Source organism: Callorhinus ursinus, unplaced genomic scaffold (genome assembly GCF_003265705.2).
Source record: "Callorhinus ursinus isolate GAN/ISIS: 27379988/994484 unplaced genomic scaffold, GSC_fseal_2.0 scaffold11, whole genome shotgun sequence".
In the NCBI taxonomy this organism is placed as follows: Eukaryota; Metazoa; Chordata; class Mammalia; order Carnivora; family Otariidae; genus Callorhinus; species Callorhinus ursinus.
The window spans coordinates 13,488,782-13,512,181 of NW_027397073.1; the positions used below are offsets into that span (position 1 = coordinate 13,488,782).

Consider the following 23,400-nt stretch of genomic DNA (forward strand, 5'->3'; position numbering starts at 1 on the left):
CAGGGGGAGGGGCAGAAGGAGAGGGAGAGAAGCAGACTCCCTGCTGAGCAGGAAGCCCAACTTGGCGCTTGATCCCAGGACCCTGAGATCATAACCTGAGTCAAAATCAAGAGTGGAGGGGCGCCTGGGTGGCTCAGTCGTTAAGTGTCTGCCTTGGGCTCAGGCCATGATCCCAGGGTCCTGGGATTGAGCCCTGCATCGGGCTCCCTACTTGGCGGGAAGCCTGCTTCTCCCTCCCCCCCTCTCCCTGCTTGTGTTCCCTCTTTCGCTGTGTCTCCCTCTGTCAAATACATAAATAAAATCTTTAAAAAAAAAAAAATCAAGGGGTGCCTGGGTGGCTCAGTTGTTAAGCGTCTGTCTTCGGCTCAGGTCATGATCCCAGGGTCCTGGGATCGAGCCCCACATTGGGCTCCCTGCTCAGCAGGAAGCTTTCTTCTCCCTCTCCCACTCCACCTGCTTGTGTTCCCTCTCTTGCTGTCTCTCTTTCTGTCAAATGGATGAATAACTTAAAAAAAAAAATCAAGAGTAGAATGCTTAACTGACTGAGCCACCCAGGTGCCCTTAGGTTGTTTTCAATCTTTAATACCTTTACTTACAAATGATATTTTAAGAATCTTGGTTCAATTGTTTTAATGCAAACGAGCATGTATTCTATAATAAATTACAGAAATGGAACAGGAGATTAAAGAATATGTATTTTTAAAATGTGATTGATATCACCAAATTACTCTCAAGAGTGTGACACCATGCATGGGTATACATTTTACCTTCCAACCTTTGTGTCACCCATCTATTTTTATCAAAACTACACTAAGAAGACAATATTGCTTATAAAAAATTTGTTAGGAAGAGTCCAGTGAGACGACAGATTCAAAAATTACCTACTCATACAGGCTACCTTTTTGATATGGACATCATATTCAAAGGCTGAGGAGACAAAAATCAGTATTCTTACTATTATGACTTATTAAAAGGCACAAAATACAAATATTCATCATTAAGAACAATGATAAAATGGACTAGAGATTTTGGTGATACATTCATAACTCATCATTCCACCTTACATTCTTGGATTAACTTTCCTTACTCTCACACATCTCCCTCTGACAGAAAAAAAAAGTTTCGATTCTTACCATGATTGTAAATTTTAATAGTCCTTCAGTAGTTCTTTAATAAAGAACTACTATAGACTAGAAAAATTAGAAACTTTAAGGCTGTTGCTAGGTCCTTTTCAAATTCTACTTCCATACACAGAATATTTACAGGACACCCCATACAATGCAATAAAAAGCTATTGCCTGGATGGCTCAGTAGGTTAAGTGTCAGACTCTTGATTTTGGCTCAAATCAAGAGCCAAAATCAGGTCATGATCTCAGGGTCCCAAGACTGAGACCCCCTGGGGCTCTACACTGGGTGTGGAGCCAGCTTAAGATTCTCTCTCTCTTCCTCTCCCTCTGCCCCTTCCCTGCTGCTTGCACATGCCCTCGTGCTAGCTCTCTAATAAATAAATAAACATTTTCTTTATTAATCCTTATATTTGTAAGATATATAGTTTGCAAGCAAAAAATGATTTTTTAGTTAATTTTTACAAATTTAATTAATACATGATATTCAATACAAGGTAACAAAAGAGGTAAACAAATTCCAGACACATATGAAGAAATAACTTACTATTCAAGATAAAATAAAACTAAAGCAAATCCCCCCAAATCAAAGGGGCACTGTGTTTAAAATATGAACAAATAGCAAAACACTATTTACTTAAATACGAACAAATACATTTTTAGTATAAATAATTTAGAAACCATAATTTATCACAGTACTTATAGATCAAAGCCAGTAAAAACAATAGGCTATTAACATATAAGACCTTTCTCAACTGGTATTTGTTTTTTTTTGGTTTAAGATTTATTTATTTATTTTATAAAGAGAGAGAGAGCCAAGGCAGGGAGGGGCAGAGGGAGAAACTTTAGCAGACCCCATCCTCAGCACGGAGCCCCACGCAGTGCTCCATCTCACGACCCTGAGATCAGGACCGAGATCACGACCTAAGTCCGACACTTAATTGACTGTGCCACCCAGGCGCCCCTCAACTGATATTTGTAATTTAAATATAAAACTGTATTTTTAGACCAAGATAAATGTTTTTCATCATAAGACCACGGGGGGGGGGCATAGTTAAAAGCCATAAAAAAATTAACCAAATTAACCAAACTTAAAGTTTTTAACCTAAAAATACTAAACAAAATGAAAATTACACAAATTCTAAAGCTTTTTCCAATGAAGTTTTTTAAAAAAAGCATACATTCTGAAGATCACTAACTTTCCTTTTGACAAATAGAAAGTATAATTTTTAATTTCTGACAGATATAAGGTCTGTTTTCCCTGATTAATAGCCCTATCTTGCTTCCTCTCAGCCAAAATACCACAATGGCTTGAAACATCACACTGCATTTTTACAAGTACCCAAATGGAATCACTTTATTTAGTGGAGAGCCAGATAATGGGAAGCACAATACCAGATGTTTTAAATATGGCAAAATATAAATAAACATTATCTTTTCTTTACCCTCACTTCCTTTTCCTTTTCCTCACTCACAATAAAGAGTCTAAATAGGGCCAAATAATAAAGTTACTATTTATTCAAAATTTCACTTTCTCCACAAGGACCATTTCATTATCACAATCAACAATAATTTTTCTATATCTGAATGCTTACCCTACTCTCTGTATCACAGAAGACTATTCTATAGTTCTTTCATGTGTTGGTCTTGTCTCTTCACCAAGAACATAAACTCAAGGACCTGCATTAAACATCTTTTGGATTCCTACAATCCTGATTATACAACTTAATATATTGATCAACATAAAGTATTGAATACCAACTATATTCAAGTCTCTATGCTAGCCAGTGACAATATCTGATTAAATTTTTATCAGAATTAATAATAATCTTGAAACTACTAAACAGATATAGGCAAGAAAAATGACAGTTATGCAACAGATAAATTTGGGGATGTATAGGGTCCAGACAATAGTAGAGAGTCTCATTCAGCTAAAAGCAGTGAATCCCAAAATTTCAGAAATATTTTATTGATATTTTCTCTCTCAGAAGCCAGAGGAAGCACTAAACCCGATTTCAACCTAAGGGAGGAACGACTCTGTAAAGCGGAAGAGATGGGAGTGCTGGAAGATTGTAAATCTTGACATGTTAGCATTGGTGATACTGAAAAAAGAACACTGAGCACAATGAGATACATACTCTTTGTGAGTTCTGAGAAAAGACAGGTAGGATCACGAAAGAGAAAATTTTAAAAAGAAGGAAAGTGACTCATGAAGGTTGTAGGCTCACAAGTGAAATTACGCATTCATTCACAAATGACTGCCTCCTGACAAGCTACCTTATAAAAACTTGAAGACATGGTAAATACAGAATAAAAGAAATCCATCACTGAAAGGCATTAAGTTACTTGTCTTTCCCATTTGATCACCTACTGTCTGTACTAAAAGAAAAAGCTGGGCTCATCTATGAAACTACTTAAGACTTAAGTGGAACCAGCATTACTCTGGCAAAGATAGCACAATCTGTTCAGTGTTAATCAATGACATTGCCACAATTTTTATCTTGCAATCTAACTGAAAAGCAAAACAATTACTAAATGGAAGTTTATTCTGGCCCAATTGGCAAAAATACAGAGAAAAAAAAATATATAGTGTGTATGTCTAAAAGATATAATTAGTGCACCAAGTAGATGTAGTAGAAATCTTGCAATGATGCTACAATTTATCGAACACTGAAACGTCCTTAGAGCATTTGCTAGAAGTAAATTTTCTAGTTAACAGAAATCTTTGGGGGCACCTGGGTGGCTCAGTCGGTTGATGGACCAACTCTTGATTTTGGATTACATCTTGATCTCGAGCCCCACCTTCGGGCTCCCTGCTCAACTCAGCGAGGAGTCCGCTTGAGATTCTCTCTCTCCCTCTGCCTCCCCTCCCCCGCCCCGCTCGCACGTGCTCTCTCTAGATAAACCTAAATAAAATCCTTCTACTGAAAATATCAAGCTTATAAAGCTGTAATTCTTTTACCATCTGAATGTTTTATAAATATGGATTACTCTTCCAGGCAAGAAAAAAAGGTTAAATACAGTATGAAGACTTCTTAAAGTATTTTACTAGCACTACCATACTATTTACCTAGGTCAACAAACTTTTAGGTAAATAATTCAGTAAATCTTGCGAAATTAAATTGTTTTTAGACATCAATGAAAGAAACTACTTTTCATTACATATTTATTATTTTGAAGTGTTAAGAATTTTCAGATCAGACACATCAATCAAAATATATACAAAAAGAAATAAAAATAACTTAATGTTTAGATAATCCATACTATCAATCTTTATACTGTTTATAATTAACCATGAAGCTCTTATTGAGTATTATAAAATCATAACCCAATTAGCAACAATCAACACGCTAGACTTAAATACAGGGGACCTTTAAAAGCCGGTTGTAGCTCAATCCTAGAGAAACACTTATCCTCTGAATTCTTAATTTGTGCAATCAGGAGCTTAGTCAAAATCTTTAAAACATGGTATTAATAAGCACAGTCTTACAGACTTATTTTAACATTTATCTATTTTCTAACTGGATTAAGACATTCACAGGCACTGATATTTTGAAATACACAATGCATTTGTATTTAAGCTGTACTAAAGTTTGTGCTATAAATGTGTGCACATTTAAAGAAAGAATATTTAAGAAATATTTCTTCTTTTTATAACTTTAATTAAAATACAGTCTTGCCATCACAAACCTAAACGTAAAAGCTAAAACCTTAAGACTTCTAGAAGAATATATAGAAGAAAATTTCTGCAACCTTAGGATTGGCAAATATTTCTTATAAAGGACACAAAGAACATGAACCATTAAAGAAAAAAACTGATTAACCGAACTTGAAGAAATGTAGAAAATAATACAGCAAACCATATTGGGAAAAACATTTGCAAAACACTATAAAGGACTTGGGTCCAGAATATATAAAACGGAATTTTAAAAATTGGTTAAAGACATTAACAGCCATTTCATGAAAGAAGATACACTAGTGGCAAAAAGCTCAGGAGAAGTTTTTCAGCATCACTAGTCCTCAGGAAAATGCAAATTAAAACCACAATGAGATACCCCCAATGTCTCACAGGATGAGTTAAATAAAAAGCCCGAAGATACCAAGTGTTATAGGGGATGTGGAACTCTCATACACTGGCGATGGGAATTTTAAATGGTACAACCACTGTGGAAAACAGTTTGACAGTTTCTTATAAACTGAAGTATATAGTAACTATATGATCTGGCAATTATATTCCTGGGTATTACCCAAATGAAATGAAAACATATGTCCATGCAAAAAGAAGCCACACAGAAAATATGCTCCATGATTCTATTTATATGAAATTTTAGAATAGGCAAAACTTATGTATAGAAGTGGTTCTTTTTTTTTTTTTTTTAAAGATTTTATTTATTTGACAGAGAGAGACACAGCGAGAGAGGGAACACAAGCAAGGGGAGTGGGAGAGGGAGAAGCAGGCTTCCCGCTGAGCAGGGAGCCCGACGCGGGGCTCGATCCCAGGACCCTGGGATCATGACCTAAGCTGAAGGCAGACACTTAACGACTGAGCCACCCAGGCGCCCCTAGAAGTGGTTCTTAACCTAGACAATGCTGGAGACATTTTTGGTTGTCACAACTTGAGAGATGGGGTAGGAAAGTTTGCTACCAGCAGCTAGTGGATAGAGAGGCCAGAGATGCTGTTAAACATTCTAGAATGGCCTGGGCCGTACCACAACAAAGAATTATCAGACCCAAAATTTTGATAGTGCCCAGGATGCAAAATTCTGTTGTATAGTGATCAGTGGAGGTTCTATATTTTAACTGCAGTAGTGATGAGTTTTCCAAACTCATCAAAACCGTACATGTTAAAATAGGTGCCTTTTAGGTATGCAATCTTTCATCAAAATTGACGGTAAAAATTATAGTGCCTGACAATATAAAGCTATATAAAACAGTTTAATCAAGTGTTTGCTTTTTAAAATATATGCATGGAAAAGACAGGTTAGGTAAATATCAGTGAGATTACGGATAACTTACTTTTTTTCCTCTTTTGCTCATTTCCTTTGTATTAACTTGAAAATGCTATGTAGAGTCTAAATTATAAACATAAATATCTCTTTCTCTTAAAAGATTTATGTATTTTAGAGAGAGAGAGAATGAACACACACGTGTGCAGGGGAGCGGGGGGGAGAGAGGAAGAGAGGGAGAGAGAATCCTAAGCAGACTCCCCGCTGAGCAGGTAGCCCTATGCAGGGCTGGATCTCACCACCAGCAATCGCAATCACCCCCCCACCGCAGCCTAAACCAAGAGTCTGATGCCCAACCGACCCACCGAGGCGCCCCATAACTATTTCTATATACAAAAAGTTTTAATGAGAAATTTTCAGTATGAACAGTGATATCAAACTGTAATAAGGTGGTGAAGAAATTCTTTCAAATAGAATAAAGTCATGAAGTAAGGAATAACCTATTTCATTATATTAATATGGGAGAAAAATATAGCAGATGCAATTAAATTATGTTCAACAATTGGCCAGGGTCTGTACAAAGTGTGAGGAATAGGAAGATGTACCTCAAGAAGTGACTATCTAATGGAGAAAATTCCGTATCACAGAGGAAATCTGCCTAGGATTTACCTGGATAGAAAATGTACTCTTTGCACTTGCACTACATCTAGATTTGGCAATAGAAGTCTCTGACACCATTCAAAAGTACAAAGACAAAATAATCAGTTAGACTACAATTGAAAAATTGTACATTTAACATTTGTTAGTAAATTCCAGTTGGCCTCATCTGATACACTAAAACTTCTCGTACTATTCATAAGGGAAAATCCAAGATGCCTCCCAAAAGAGGATACGGGAATCCAGAATACATCCTTGATAGTATGTTTTCAAGCCAAAAGAAACACTTATAAATATATGATGGATGGGGTAAACAATTACTCTATACTGCTAAGAATGATTATAACACGGTAAAAAAAGTAAATTCCTAACTTATGTAGAGAAAAAAAGCCTGTGAGATACTGGGATCACAAGACAGACTACAGGCAGAACTTGTCCACTCTGCTCCTTAGATTTTGTCATTTTGGAAACTTCCTGCAATTAAGGCATCGGAATGGAATTAAATTGACTTTACTTAAACACAACACATTTTGGTCAGCAGAAAACCGAATTTTTGAGTGAGAAAGTCATTCCAGAGAAAAAGGACTTTAGGGGATCTGACTGTGCGGAGAGAACATTTCCTATTCTTTTCTCCCTCTTGACTTTGAGTCAAGAAATTACTGCAAGCAATTTAAGAAACACTACTTCCTGGTCGAGGCTATTCAGGTGACTGGAGGGAAAAAGAAAAATGATTAAGCAATGAGCCAGTGTGCAAGGAGCCTTCCACAGTCAGCGAACTGGAAACTGGGTCTTTTAGACACCGAAGCCAACAGAGGAACCAGGAGCAAGTCGAAGGCCAGCTGAAGGTTGTAGGCACACACGCAGAACAGTCGCTGCCAGATCCCTTCGCTTCCACCGCAAAGGACTCACCCCCTCCAGCTCTCTCTCTCTCTCAAATGTTTCTAAGACTCACTACCTGCCCAGAAATACCCGCTCCCCGACAATCCCAACCACCCTGCGGGAGCGACGCACTGCGTTCACTTACTGAGCTGTCCCCCGCCAGACGTCGTGCTCGGTTCCCGACCTCCCGCGCCTCCAACGCCAGCTGCTCCAGGGACCCCCGGCGCCCCCATCCCCGGCGGGGTCCCACTCTGCCTCTCGAAGTTGCCTGGGTTGGAGAAGTAGTCGCGCAGCCGAGGCAGTTCGCGGCCGCTCTCTAACAGCTCGGTGTGCAGCTCCAGGGCGGTCAGCAAGTATTGATCGCGCAACAGCTGAGCCGCGATCGCATCAATTGACAATCGGGCAGGGGTCTCCCCACAGCCCCCCAGTGCCACCGCAGCCGCCGACGCCTCCCCAGGGAGCCCTGGCCGCGCACTGCTCCCTAAGGCCACGGGATCTTGGGGCGATAGCGAGTCCGCAGAGCCAGGATCTAGGCCGCTCCCGGAACCCAGTCGAAGTCCTGCCCGCCGCTCCTCGGTCGCCGCTACCTCGTCGTCGTCCTCGTCCGAATCGCTGAGGAATGGATTCACACCGCCGCCACCACTGCCACTACCTCCAGGCGCCATCGCCGCCATCTTATCCTGTCAGGACTGTGGGCGCCTCCCTGACTGGCTCTGACAGGCCGCAGCCTGGATTCCCCCTAAGCCTCAGCTGGCACTGCGCACCTCCACAACCCTGGCCTGGTCACGTCTCACCTCCCCACTCAGAGACCGGGAGTAGACTCAGAGGCAGAAGGTCCGGACGCAACAGCACCCGCTACCTCAGCCACTGCTGCACCAGCAGCGGGGCTCTGCAGGCGTCTTCCTGGTCTCAGTCTCGCGAGAAAGGGTGCGAGTCCTGCCCCTCTCTCCGCCCCAGCCCCGCCCCAGCCCCGCCCGTTCTCAGCACCCGAGAGCGAATATTGAAAGCCCCGCTCCCCGCTCAAAGGGAAAACCCCGCCCCCACTCCTGTTTGATTGGCCGGAGGAGGAGGGAGGGGCTGGAGTTACAGAGGACTGGCTCTAGAATTATCGCGAGAGCGGTCTCCCGGCAGGTAGGTTTCGGGGGCGTTCCGCAGTTGAGAGGCAGTTATGACTGTGGCTTAGGAACGTTCTCTTGGCTCTCCTTTCAGGGGTCAGAGGGGACCTCTGCCGGAGAGCTGCAGCCTGCCTTTGCGCTGAGGAGGCCTCATTCCCGAGATAACGCCTGACCCGGAAAAGCCCCAGGTAAAGCCCGGGGACCAGAGCGCAGAGGTGCGGTGGCCCCAAAACTGGCCTGACGCCCGCGGGCGCGCTGCTTCCTTAGCACTCTTCACGTTTTCTTGTTGTTTGCTGCCAGTTGGTGATACTGTCTTCGCACGTGTAGCAGGTGCCCAGGGCACTAGTTAGGATTTGACTTCCTTTCTCTTCCCTTCCCAGCAAAGTGCCTGCTCGCTCCGGAGGCCTGGCGACAACACCGTCTGCTTGAACTTCTGGAAGACCGCCTTCTAGCCACCCAGTTAGTGCTATAATAGGGCGGGGTGTGCTGGGGTGTGGGAGGTGGAGAAAGTAACCAGACAGAACTCTTGAGTTTTGGATGTCGTTGGATTTGTGGCTAGATACCCTGAATGAGCACTTAGGATTTAAAACACAGTTTGCACAGCAGGGACCCTTCAAAACATCAAATGCAGCCCCATCAGTAGAGAGAGAATGCAAACTGAAGCCTAGAAACGTTCAACGACTTGGTCAAGTCAACTCCGTTAGGAGGTATTCAAAGGAACTTTAAAATCAGTTTTCTTAGGTGCAAAGCCATTCTTCTCCCACTAGCCTTCCGGTCTTTCTGACTTGGCCATTTAGGCTGGAATCAAGGTATCGACTGTGGAACATACTTATTTTAAAGCTTGGGTGCTTTGCACAGTTTTAATTTCCTTTACCAAATGTTAGCACATAGAGTAAGTATACTAAATTTGGAAGTTCCACCTTTATCTTTTTTGTCATTCATTGATTACAGCCCAAGGTGGTAAAGGGGATGTTAGTTTCTAGTCAACAGTATCGGAATGCTATTCCTAACACCTCTTTTCTTCACACATAAATTGCCGCTTTTGCAAGGTTTCAAATTTCCTTTCTTTCTGAATAGCTCCCTGTAAGCACCAAAATAAGTGGGTAACAGTAATTTTGTTATCAGGCGAGTTCCATGTTACGTTGAAGTAGTAAAGTATCTCCTTTAGCTCTGTGGAAAAATAAAAATAGATCATTCTTATATAACCATAGGTCAGGTTATTGGCTTACACGTAAAAGTATGCCCATAGTTAAGTGTAGGCTTTAATTTCAGTTTACCCAGGCTCAGGAAACTAAAATTTTCATTTGAATGAGGCTTTGGGTTTTTTCTTTTGTTTTTGCTGGAAAGTTTTTTTTTTTTTTTTTACAATGTTAGTACTAAGAATTCAAAATATTTTTTTATAGAACATTAGCTCCTAATGTTCGAATTCTAAATATTTTTCTGTGATATATATATATATATAGAAGAAAAACATGGAAAAAAAAATCCCCGATCTTAGGAAAATAGTATCAAAATAGCCAATGCTGTATCTGTTACTATTTATTAGCAAAAAGGATTGCTGATACTTACTGTAGTTTAGTTTGCCAGAGAGATTGAAAATGGAATCAATTTCTGGAATGGAGAAATGGGAGGGATTAGTGAATGGCATGGAAAGGGCATGATTGGAAATGGATTATTTATATACAATATTTCCATCTCTATAATGCAATTTTTAGAAATCTCCTGCATTTAGGGTCCCTGAAGAAGATTGTCCTTGTCTGGTAGAAGTACCTAGAGTTCATATTCCAATTCTACCAATTAATTTGCGGTAACACCTTAAGTTATTTAACTTCTCTTAGTCTCACTTAACATTTATCTGTCAAGGGGATTAATGAAAGTACACAGAATTAGGAATGTGCTTGTCCCAGTGCCTGGTACCTAGTACATCATAAATGTTGTTATTTTAGTCAGTTATAGATAGTGCAATATTAGTATATATTGAAAGTATTTGAGATGTTTTTAAAAATAAAACAAGACAAATATCAACTATGCAGCAGCTAAAGCTGGAAAAAGCAATTAAGTCAGTAGGGTACAAAGGGAGTATCTTTAATTTAGGGTCTGATTTCTAAAATGGAAGTTGAAAATAGATTTAAAATATGTTTTCTCAGAGAGTTGTAAGAAGTTGGACATAGAAGTGCTTCCATGATTGACTTCCTATATAAATCTTTAGTTTCCTGATTCTACTTCGTATCCTGTAATTATGGACTTATTTATATGACCTTCCAAGCCCATAACAAATCAACTGGCCAATTTTCTCAGTAAGTACTTTTCTTTTCCACAGTACATTGAGGTTTACTTATCAATAAAAGTGCTTAAGAAGTAGTACATACTAGAATATTAATAATTGCTAATCTCTACTTATAATAATTATTAATATGGTTGGGAAATTTTCCACTTAGCAAAATTTGCATTAATGTAGGTCTTTGCAGCTAAAGTTTGAATAATGAGGATAGTCATTGAACTTTGTATCTTAGCAATGAAACGTTAAAGATTGCTTTTTCTTTTAAATACTTCAAATATTTTAGGGCTTAAAAACTAATTTTTGGCTTTAATAGTCTTAAAACAACCACAGGTAACATTTGAAATGCAAATTTTTGGTTGATGTGAAACTTTAGAAATATCTAATTTTTAAATTGTTTTTCAATGCATGTAAACGTTCCACAGGTATAAGCTAAATAACTTTTATTGGTACATGGATATGTGTCTTTTAAAATTTTTGGTAGTTATTCATTTGTTTTGAGAGGTTTCCAAACGATTCAACCATGACAAAATTTTCTTCAATAAATCTGAATAAAATGTGATTCTCTTTAAAGAGAAATGTTAGGTAATAATATCGCTTAATATACATGTGCTTGGCAATAATAAAATAGGTAGTATGTGAAGGACGATATTTTGGAATCACTGCAATTTTAGGTATAGTAAATGACTCAAGCATATAAGTTTGGTTTTTGTTTTGTTTTTTAAGTATCTTGAATCTTCACAGTTCAAATGTTTGTTCTGAAGGAATAAAAAGAGAAGCAAGGCAGCCTCTAGTGGCTATAGTGCATATTACATGTACCTTTGAGATAATAATCCTAAATAATTTCTTCAGCACACATTTGAGTCCTTACTAAGAACGTAGGACTGTGATGAGTGCTGGAGGAGCCCTGTCTTGCTGTCATGGAATTACGGTTAAGTGATGGAGACAGACATTAATCCAAATGGTAAAAACAGAGGTCTGTACTTATAAACTTGAAGTAAAGGTTTTGGTTTTTGGTTTGGACTGCATAGTCCCTGAGGAAGTGACCCTTGAAAGTGCAAGGAGATGTCATGGGACAATGGAGTGAGAGAGGATGGAGCGTGGGTTGGAAGTGCAATTTATGCAGAGGTCTTAATAACAGTAGGAAGCATGGGCTACGTACATAAAAAAGACCCAATGTGGTGAGATGCCATAAAGCAAGGGGGAGGGCCGTGATACAAGGCTAGAAAGGGAGGCAGAGACCAGTTCATGTAACACCTTGTGTGTTGTATTAAGGATTCTGGTTCTGATTATGATGGAGAGACACTGAAGGGTTTTACCCAAAGGGTGAGATGTTCCTATTTGCATTTCAAAACAAGCAAAATCAAAAAGGGATACGTGGCTATACAGCTGAAGAATGGGGTATAAAGAATGACTGCTGGCTTTCGGATTGGTACACCTGAGTGGAAGGTGGTGCCATCTCCTGAGATTGTAAACACTAGGGAGTTAGGAGGCTTACTACCTAAAAAGGTTCATGGGGGAATATCATGAGTTTGGTTTTAAACATACTCAGTTTGTGTCTCAGGTGGATCTGTTAAGGTTGGAATTACATATATGGATTTGGAGCTATTTGTTAAGACTTTCACATATAGGTGTTAGCTGACACCAAGGGTATGGTCAAAAAAACCTGGGCGGGGTGGGGGACTGGCTGGCTCAGTTGGAGCCTGCAACTCTTGATCTCGGGGTTGTGAGTTTGAGCCCCATGTTGGGTGTTGAGATTATTTAAAAATAAAATCTTAAAAAAAAAAGTCTAGACAGAAAGTACAAGAGTGAGAATAAAAGAAGCCTTAGGACCAACTTTTGAGTAACTCCAAAATTCAATGGCCAAATAGAGACCTTTCTATATTGGACAGAGAAGTAGGAGGAAAACTGGAGCAATGTTCACGAAAGCTAAGAAATGACAGCTATTTAAGAAAGAAGTCATGGTTAAGGAAGACAAATTGAATGGAAGATAGAAGACTGAAAAAAAGCCACTGGATTTTGCGATATTGGCTACATTACATCAGTGAAAGCTTTTTCTCTGATGTAATGGAAAACAAAGGCTCAAGTTGTTTGAGATTTACAGGATCAGGGAAAAAGAGATCATATTATTTTCAAAAAGTTTGGCTGTGTTGGGGAGAAAAGGGCAGCCAATACCTTTAAAAACGTTCTTTATTAATCCTTTATTTGTGAGATGTATCCTTGGCACAGGTGTGACTTAACTCATTTTCAGTACTGTATAATGTTTCACCGAACAAAAACTACATCTGTTCCTATCGTTAAATACTGTTTCCAATTTTTATGATACAAAGAGTAAAAGACAAGAATTGCATTTAAAGTTTTTTACCTGTATTTGTATTTGATATGGAATTTACCTTAATACAGTCCAAAGTGGTAGCTATACCAGTGCTTCTGTCAGTTGATTAAAAACTTCAAACTAGAGGGGCGCCTGGGTGGTCAGTTTAAGCGTCTACCTTTGGCTCAGGTCATGATCCCAGGATTCTGGGATCGAGCCCCGCATCGGGCTCCCTCTCCTACTCCCCACCGCTTGTGCTCCCTCTCTCACTGTGTCTCTCTCTTTCAAATAAATAAAATCTTAAAAAAAAAAAAATTCAAACTAGATCTCTGTCTCACACCGCATACAAATAAATTCTAGATAAAGACAGGTGAAAAGTAAAAATCTAAAACTTAGAATTTAGTTCTAATTTAAAACTATTTCTATGTGACATAAAAACGAGGAATGTTTTCTTATGGAAAACACAAAAAAACTTCAGAAAGGATAAATTTGGTAAATTACACTGTATTAAAGTTACAAAACTTCTATTTAAAAAAAAACACCATAAACAAATTTGTTTGCTTTGTTTGGATGTATGGTGCAAATAAATATATATATCTATTTATATCTATATAGAGAGAGATACACAGATACACATGCATATAATATAATGTACAAGTCAAAGAAAAAAGGCCAACAAGTGTAATCCTATTTGATCAAAGGATATGGACACACAGTTGAAAGGATAGGAAACCCAATTGGCCAGTGAGAACGTGAAAAGATGTTCATCCTCACTAGTAATCAGGCAAATAGATACTCAAACAAGAGGATGCCATTTCATCCTGTGTAGGTTGGCATAAGGTAAATATGATAATACCAGTCAATTGTGCGGATTTAGAGAAAATAGGAATTCTCATACACTGCTGCTGTGCATCTAAATTGTTACTGACACTTTGCTACTATCTTGTAAAGTTGAGAATACAGGTTTATTCCAGCAATTCCACTTAATAGAGATAATTTTCAAACTTATTTGTATGTAAAATAGTTTGAAATACATTTTTTCCACTACCACTTGTTATGTTCATACAATGCATACGCATGCATGTGCATACATAGAGAAAAATTAAAATACTTTTTCAGAACAATCATTTACCTTCCTACTTCTGAGGTACTTTATTGTGATGTATTCTCTATCCTATTCTATTCTATTTCATTTTTTTTAAAGAAGCTAATGGAAATCCACCAAATTAATTTTGTGATGGATCATCATTCTGTTGTAATTCTGAAAATCTCCCAATTGACCATGAGAGATAGGCTAAATTGCAGCATTCTTTGTAGTAATGACAATTGGGGACAATGTCTATCACAGTAATTTTCAAATAAATTGTAGTATAGTTATATAATGGAATATATGTCTAAATCTTTAAAATAATTTATAAGTTTTTGATAGTGCTGGCTAGAATAGGCTCATAAAAGGAATAATGGCTTTGCATGTATACTGATAAAAATTATTTTCTAAGTAGGATGGGGAAAGCATGAGTGCAAATATTGGTGATTATATTGTTAATCTAATCTTGTAGAATGACAGCTTTTAATCCCATAATTGACTGAGTTCAAAATGTATTCCCTCCCTATAAAAGAATTCAAATAATCTCTGTAGGTACTTCATGCTCTCAGAAGATAGAGTATAACTCAGTATAACTCCTTACCCTTTAAGTATTAGCTGTACATAGCAGCTTCCTTCCAAAGAGTACAATATGCAATCATTAAATTTGTAGTGGAGAAACCTGACAAACACTACCTTGTCCAGATGATCAAGTTTAATATCAGTTGTGATAAGCCATGTTGATGGCATACACCCTTGGTAAGATGTGATAAAAGTGGCACCTTACACCTGTAGTTTTCCTCCCTCTTCCTCTCCTCTTCCATAATTCCATCCTAATCATGAGAAAAACATCAGACAAATTCCTATAGGAGTGTCCTAAAATATACCTGACTAGTACTCTTCAGAACTCGCAAGGTCATCAAAACAAGCAAACTCTGAGAAATTGTCACAGCCAAGAGACGCCTAAGGAGACGTGATAAGTAACTGTACTGTGGTATCCTGGAACAGATGAAGGACATTAGGTATGAAGAAAAAATTGAATTCTTCTCAAGTGTATAGCTGGGTATGAGTCATCTAAATAACTAACAACCTCTGTTGGTCTACTATCCATGAGGAAATCTGAAAATTAATTCTCTTATGGCATTTGTAAAGTCACATAGAGTTTTCACTTGAAAGTGACATACATTATGATGAAAAAAATATACATCGCAAAATAATAAGTATAAAGAAGCAAATGAACTAGTGTTAATAACCTGGCTTAATAGTTTACCTGGTAATATTCTGTTGTGTGCAGGTCTCAGCTACTTCCTTACAGTTTTAACTGGCAATATTTACTCTTCACATGGCAGGTGAACAGAGCCTAAGAGAACTGCGAAACACCATCTTTAAATAATAAGCTCTTTAGTATGGTTTATGCTGATGTAAACACTTAAAGTCTTTGAGCTTAGTAAATAACCTTTATTTACAAGAACACAGGTTATATGAAATCAGAGCTATCCACAAAATTTGTGGTGCTTGTAACTATGACGCTAGTCAGTGTTATCTTTTGAGTACAGACTCAGGCTTCAAATTAATTTTTTTCCTACTCTATTTTTAGATCCATAGGAAGGTTTCAAAAATAGTACAGAGAGTTACCGTACACCCTTCACACTGCACCTAATGTAAACATCTTATAAAACCACAGTATAGTTATCAAAACCAGGACATTAACATTTGTAAAAAACTATTAACTAATCTACAGTTCTTAGTTGAAATTCACCAGTTTTTCCACCACTGTCTATTTTCTGACCCAGGATCCAGCCCAGGTTTCCTTACTGTATTTGGTTATGTCTCTTCAGCCTCCATTCTATGACCGTTCCTCAGTTTTTCCTTGTATTTCATGACCATGATACTTTTGAAGAGTACTGCTCCATTATTTTCCAGACTGTTCTAGATTTGAGTCTGTCTGATATACTCCCATGAATAGATCAAGGTTAGCATTTTTGGCAAGAATACCACATATTCTTTTGCCAAAAATATACCATGTCGTGTCTGTCTTAGTGCACCATATTAGGGTTACATGATGTTAATGTGTCTTATTACTGGTTATGTTAACTTTGACCAATTGGTAAGGTGGTGTCTGAGGGGTATCTCCATTGTAAGTTAGTGTTTTTCCCTTTGTAATTAATATATATTTGGGAGAGATTTCTTTGAGACGGCAAATATCCTGTTTGCCTCAAACTTTCACCCACTGAGTTTAGCATTTATCAATGCATCTTGGTGGTAATAAGTATTACTGTCGTGTTTGTCTAGTTGTAATTTTATATATTTTTCTCATTCCTTCTACATTTATTAATTGGAATTCTTCTGTGGAAGAGGTGTGAGATTCCAGGGTCATTAATATCTTACTGCATTCTGGTGGAGATCCTTAAGTTATTACCTGGTGAAGTAATTATCTCTAACATGATTTCTGAGAAAAAACATCAACTATATTCACATTTGATTTTCCATCCTGGAATTCTTTTAGATACTCTCATTTCACCTTATCGTTCTTATGTTGATGTAAATTATTTAAAACTAAGGATCACTTGAAAATGGGTTAGAAAGTACATGAGTTTTAGGGTTAAGGCCTATGTATAAAATTCCTAAAGACCCATTAGAATAAAATATAATGACCAGTGAAATTTAGTATGATTTGTAGAGTGCAATATATAAGATCATTACTTTGAGGAAGGAAAGAATTTGTATCGTGTAGTTTAGTAGGGAAACCCATTTGTAGGTTGTTGAAGTGGTCCAGGTGAGGACTTGATGAACGTATATGGTGGTTGTGAATGTGGAGAAGTAAGAAACACAAGCCCTTTTGAAAATAGAACCCAGAGGTGCCTGGGTGGCTCAGTCAGTTGAGCAACCAACTCTTGATTTTGGTTGTGGTCATGATCTCAGGGTTGTGGGGTCCAGCCCCATGTAGGGCTCTACGCTGGGTGTGGAGCCTGCTTAAGAGTCTCTCTTTCCCTCTCTGCCCCTCCCCTCCACTCTCAAAAGAAAGAAAGAAAGAAAGAAAGAAAAAGAGAAAAAGAGAACCCAACTGGGCACTGAGAAATATTGAATAAATATATAGGGTTTGTATCATTAATATTTGGTGGTAATGAATATTACAAGTCTGTAATCAAGAAGTTATGAAATTGATTTGACTGGAACAGGAAAATACAGTATACCTTTTCTTATTGCTTTCTTTTAAAATAATGTAGTCAACTGTTTAGAGTTTGATTTAAAAAATAAAAATAAAAATCGAGTGCTTTATAATCTAGAGTATTCTTAGTGCTTTACATTTGTATGGTGCCATGTCTTAAGTTACTTCCCACTAGACTCCTGCCATGGAATAAGGCTGATGGTATCTTTTTTTTTTATGGATAAGGAAACTAAGACAGGGAGTGACTTGACTGGGATCCTGCTGTTCTTACATAACAAGAGTGTGATTTTTTTACTTTGGCTCTTACGGCTCTAGAAAGGTCAAAGTTCTCAAATAAAATTTTTGTTTGACTACTTCAGTAAGCTTTTGGGTAGTGGGAAATTTATATGTTCTTTTAACACATAGACTTTGATACTTTATTCAGAAAAGCTGTGTAATAGCAATGGGAAAAAAAGAAAGAACGTTAAGTCCAGGGAGTTATTCGTAAGTGCAAATTAAAGTGGGAAATGACATAGATGTTTGCTTATTTATAACCATGATAGGAAGTATTAATGTTTCCATGATAAAGAGAAGATCTTTAAATCAATGTGAGCTTGGGGTGCCTGGGTGGCTCAGTTGGTTAAGCGTCTGTCTGCCTTCGGCTCAGGTCATGATCCCAGGGTCCTGGGATCGAGCCCCGCATCTAGTTCCCTATTCAGCGGGGAGCCTGCTTTTCCCTTTTCTTCTGCCCCTCCCCCCGCTTGTACTCTTTCTCTCTCTCTGTCAAATGAATAAATAAAATCTTTTAAAAAGAATAAAGAAACCAGTGTGAGCTTCTGTACATTCAAATATACCATATGTACTTTAGCTCTGACTAGAGTTTAAGATCTAACTGAAATGAATTAAGTACTTGAAAAGCGACTTACTTTGAACAACTAAATATGATACCTGACAGACTGTGTCCTGGAATGGGAGGTAGAAAAAAAGGCTAATAATTGAATATAATATTATGAATAATTTTAAACCAATAAATTTAACAATTTGGATGAAATTGACAAATTCCTTTTTTTTTAAAGATTTATTTATTTATTTGAGAGAGCGAGAGAGCACATGAGAGGGGGAAGGGTCAGAAGGAGAAGCAGACTCCTGCTGAGCAGGGAGCCTGATGTGGGACTCGATCCCGGGACTCCAGGATCATGACCTGAGCTGAAGGCAGTCGCTTAACTGACTGAGCCATCCAGGTGCCCTGAAATTGACAAATTTCTTAAAAGGTATAACTACCAAAGCTCACTCAACAGTTAGTAAATAATCTGAATATCCCTAGATATATATGAAGAAATTGAACCTATAGTTAAAAACCTTCCCACAAATTGGGACGCCTGGGTGGCTCAGTTGGTTAAGCGGCTGCCTTCGGCCCGGGTCATGATCCCAGGATCCTGGGATCGAGTCCCACATTGGGCTCCTTGCTCAGCGGGGAGCCTGCTTCTCCCTCTCTCTCTGTCAAATGGATAAAATCTTTAAAAGAAAATAAATAAAAATAAAAACCTTCCCACAAAGCCAGTAGTTTCACCAGTGAATTCTGTTACACAATAAAGGAAGAAATAATAAAATTCTACACAAACTTTTCCAAAAAAATAAAAGAGGTAGCAACACTTCCCAACTCATTGTCTGATACCAAGACCAGAGAAGGACATTACAAGAAAAGAAAATTAGTCTGACATCTTTTCATAAGCATTGCTTTAAAATGCTAAATAATATTTTAGCAAATGAAATCTAACAGTCCATAGAAAGGATAACACTTAATGACCATGTAGGGTTTATTCTGGGAATGCAAGCTTGGTTTAACATTTGTAATTCAATCAGTGTAATTCACTACATTAAGAGACTGAAATAGAAAAAAAAATAGAATAGATGATCATGATCATCTCAATAGATCCAACAAAAAGCATTTGACAACATCCAGCATCCATTCATGATTTTAAACGACGCGTGTAGAAGTGAAAGCGAACTTCTTTAACTTAATAAAGGAAATTTCCCCAAACTAGAAAACTGACAACTTTCACCCTAGGATTGGAAGACAAGAATTTCTGTTGTTACCACTTCTGTTCAGCATCATACTAGAGGTCCTAGACAGTACAGTAAGCATGAGACAAAAATAAAAGACATTTATGATGACAAGGAAGAAGTCCTTCATTCATAGGTGATATAATTATCTCTGTAGAAAATCAAAAGGTATCTACATAATAAAGCTACTATATAACAGTTTGTCAGTGTTGCAGAATACAAGGTGAATGTATAAAAATCAGTGATTTAAGAACTAACAAGGGGAAATTGAAATACAAAATATCGTTTACAATAATATCAAAAAATATAAAATATGTAGGGGTGAATTACACAAGCATGAGGGAAGTTTTGAGGGTTATGGGTGTGTTCGTTATCTTGACTGTGTTTATTGTACATTTTAAATCTGTACAGTCTGTTATAGACCAGTTATGCCTCAGTAGAGCTATAAAAATGCTATAAAGAACCTTATCGGGGCACTTCAAAAAATTATGGAGTACAAAATGGTAGATGAGATAAAATACTGACTTTGAATTTACTGAAGTTGACAATTGGCTGTGGATATATAAGAGAGTATCATTGTTCTCAGGAAATAAACACTGAAGTATTTAGGGGTTACGGGCCATAGTGTATGTAACTGATCTTCAAATGGTTCTGAAACAATAATATGTGATTTTACACACATGCACACACACGTGTGTGTGTACACTCATGAGGGGTAAGACAGACAAAGCAGGGACAGGGGAGGAAAGAGAAAAAATGACAAAGCCAACAGAAATGTTATAGATACATGTGGCTAAAAGGTATATGGGTTTTTGTACCAGTATGCTTGCAACTTTTTTCTCAGCTTGAAATTATTTTCAAGTAACAAGTATTAAAAATCTGTATTAAAGAAAGTGCTATCATTTACAAAAATTCCTTATGTAGGACACAAAATAGGGAACCAAAAGAAAAATTAATTGAACTTAACCAAAATTGAAAAGTGCTGCTCGTTGAAAAACACTTAAAAATGAAAAGGGGGAAAAAAGAGTATTAAAAAAAAATGTCCATTAAACACATGAGAAGTTGTTCAACATCATTGGTTATCAGGGAAATGTAAATTAAAACAACAGTAGGTTACAAGTACACTCCCACATATAGAAAAGGCAAAATTAAACAGGCTACAATGCCAAATATTGTTGGCAAATATGTGGAGCAACTGGGGCTATCAGACATTTCTGGCCTGGAGGACATTATACTAGCTGAAATGAGCTAGTCAGAGAAAGACAAATATTGCATGATTCTTCTTACATGAGATTTCTCAGAGTCAGGCTCATGGAAGTAGAGAGTAAAATGATGGTTGCCAGGGTCTGGGGGGAAGGAGAAATGGGATTTGTTGTTCAATAGCTATAAAATCTCAGTTACCCAAGATGAGTAAGTTCTAGACATCTGCTGTACAACATTGTGCCTATAGTTAGCAATACTGTATTGTACACTTGAAAATGTAAAGGGTAGGTCTCCCATGTTAAGTGTTCTTACCAGAATTAAAAATATATATATATACCCATATAGATAAGGAAAATAGCAGTAGAGCAATGACGCTAAGGTTGATGCTTTGGTATAAAACAAAGTTTGAGACTTGATTTACATCTATTAGATTAGATTTTAAAGTCAACAAGGGTGGCAAACAAGTTTTTCTCATACTCAATCCAACTTCTTGAACATCAGGAACGATAATATTAGCTAATACTCTTATGTAATATATGGTGATTAAAATAACAATAAAAAATTAAAAAAAATATTAGCTAATACTCAATGAGTACTGACTGTGGTAGGCACTCTTTTGCATATTTTACACATATTAACTCAATTCTTTTTTTTTTTTTTAAGACTTTATTTGAGAGAGAGAGAGAGTGAGCACAATATGGGGCAGAAGCAGAGGGAGAGGGAGAAGCAGACCTTCCACTGAGCAGGGAGCCTGATGCAAGGCTCAATCCCAGGGCCCTGAGATCATGACCTAAGCCAAAGGCAGATGCTTAACCAACTGAGCCACCCAGGCGCCCCCATATTAACTCAATTCTAATAATACTCCAGCAAGTAGGTACTATTGTTATCCCCATTTAACTGATGAAACTGAGGCACAAAGAAATTAAATAACTTGCCTTAAGTCACACGGCTAGTAAGTAGAGAAGGCAGGTTTTGAATCCCTGCAGTGGAATGCTTTGGTATGTCCTCTTTACCATTATGCCATCCTACCCCCCGAAGAAAGATACTGAGATCAGGTCTGGACACACTGGTCATCTGAATAAGTGTTAGAAAAAGCTTATGGTCTCCAGTGATGTGACCCAGCGTTCAAATCTCAGCTCTTCCCCTTACTAGCTATGTGATCTTTGGAGCATCACTTAGGCCCCGTGAGACTCAATTCCCTGCTATGAATATTGGGGTTCTAATGCTTCATTGGCAAAGCAGATTCTGAGGATTTGAGGAAATACTGTAAGTACCCCAGCCCTGATGCAGGATCTGATGCAGAGTAGGCACTCAGTGAATAGTAGCCAGTGCTATCATTGAATACTCTCACTGTGGAGAAACATTATACACAATATATGAAAGAATATAAAGCACATTACACTTACTCTAAAAGTTAGGATAAATTCTTAAATGGCATTTATAGCAAAATTATAGATTGTCAGTAAAATAAAGTTTTAAAACACTTTCTGAAACGACATTGTATAAAACGGTATGTATAACAGGTAGGTAAAACAGCTTGGAAAAAGTTTGACAATTCCTTTTATAAATTTAAACATCTGCTTGCCATTTAACCCAGCAGTTCTAATTCTGCATATTCAAGAGAAATGAAAGCACAAATACATAAAGTCTTGTGCATTTACTACTCTAAGCTTTATTTATAACAGCCAAAAACTGGAAATAATTCACATATCCTTTAAGAGTTTAAGAGAGAAACAATTTGTAGTATATCCATATAATGGAATACTTCTTAATATTAAAAAGGAACAAACAACTAAAATCACATGCATGAATCTAAAAAACATGGTGAATGAAAATAGATACAACAAACTGTGTACTGCATGGTTCCATCTCAGTGATGTTCTAGAACAGTCAACATTAATCTAGAATCACAGAAGACAGATCAGCAATGGCTTATGGTCAGGACTGTGGGGCATGGATTACCTTCAGAGGGACATGGGGGATCTTCGAGAGAAAATATTCTAGGGTAGTTACGTGAGTATATATTTGTCAAAACTTGAAAAACTTAAAATGGGTCCATTCTGACTGAAAATTTTAAAAATAGGTGCCCATCTTTAGAATGCTTCACAAAAAATTTAGTAAGACTCTTGACCTTAAAATAATTAACACTTGTTTAAATAAGTGGGATTTATTATGACAGAGAGCCCTTATATTCAAAAAGAAAAGCAGCTGGGAGTAACTTTAATTTAATATGCATATGTTTAAAAAAATTAAAAACACATTAGTAGTTTTTTGGATCTGAAAGAATTATCACAGGGTTCCTTGTTAGCAGTGAAAATGGGCAGCTAGATACTGTATTTTTAAAAATAAATACAGAATGTAAGAGTATTTAAATCAAGGAAAATGAGGGGGGTCTACTTCTGGGTGGTCAGAGAAATCCTGAGGAGGTGACTTTTGAGAAGATGCAAGAAAGTTGAGAAGCAGGCTGCCATAGGACTAGCAAACTAAAGAGCCCAGAGACAGTTTGTGTGGACCTGAGAACTTCCCTGGAAAGCAAGAGCTTCAGCCTAAAGTAGGAAGGTCCCAGGGAAACCAGGAGTAGGCCAACT

General features: G+C 37.7%; 2 protein-coding genes across 17 annotated transcripts in view; one reads left to right on the forward strand and one right to left on the reverse strand.

Moving 5' to 3' along the window:
- RELCH (RAB11 binding and LisH domain, coiled-coil and HEAT repeat containing) overlaps window positions 1-8,506 on the reverse strand; it is a 108,088-nt gene extending 99,582 nt beyond the window's left edge. For all 8 annotated transcript variants that reach the window (XR_012379984.1, XM_073898090.1, XM_025886462.2 and 5 more), the window contains exon 1: window positions 7,752-8,506. Coding sequence is in view for 7 of the 8 variants with exons in the window: in XM_073898090.1 (XP_073754191.1) it covers window positions 7,752-8,280 (529 nt within the window). In the remaining variant the exon portion in view is untranslated. The remainder of the gene's footprint in view (window positions 1-7,751) is intronic.
- Window positions 8,507-8,694: 188 nt separating this feature from the next.
- The window catches only part of PIGN (phosphatidylinositol glycan anchor biosynthesis class N), a 109,173-nt gene continuing 94,467 nt past the window's right edge, over window positions 8,695-23,400 (forward strand). For 6 of the 9 annotated variants that reach the window (XR_003211134.2, XM_025886727.2, XM_025886726.2 and 3 more), the window contains exons 1-3: window positions 8,752-8,909; window positions 9,102-9,180; window positions 10,869-11,018. The gene's annotated coding sequence lies outside the window, so the exon portion shown is untranslated. The other 3 variants (XM_073898097.1, XM_073898098.1, XM_025886728.2) reach the window with 2 other exon arrangements.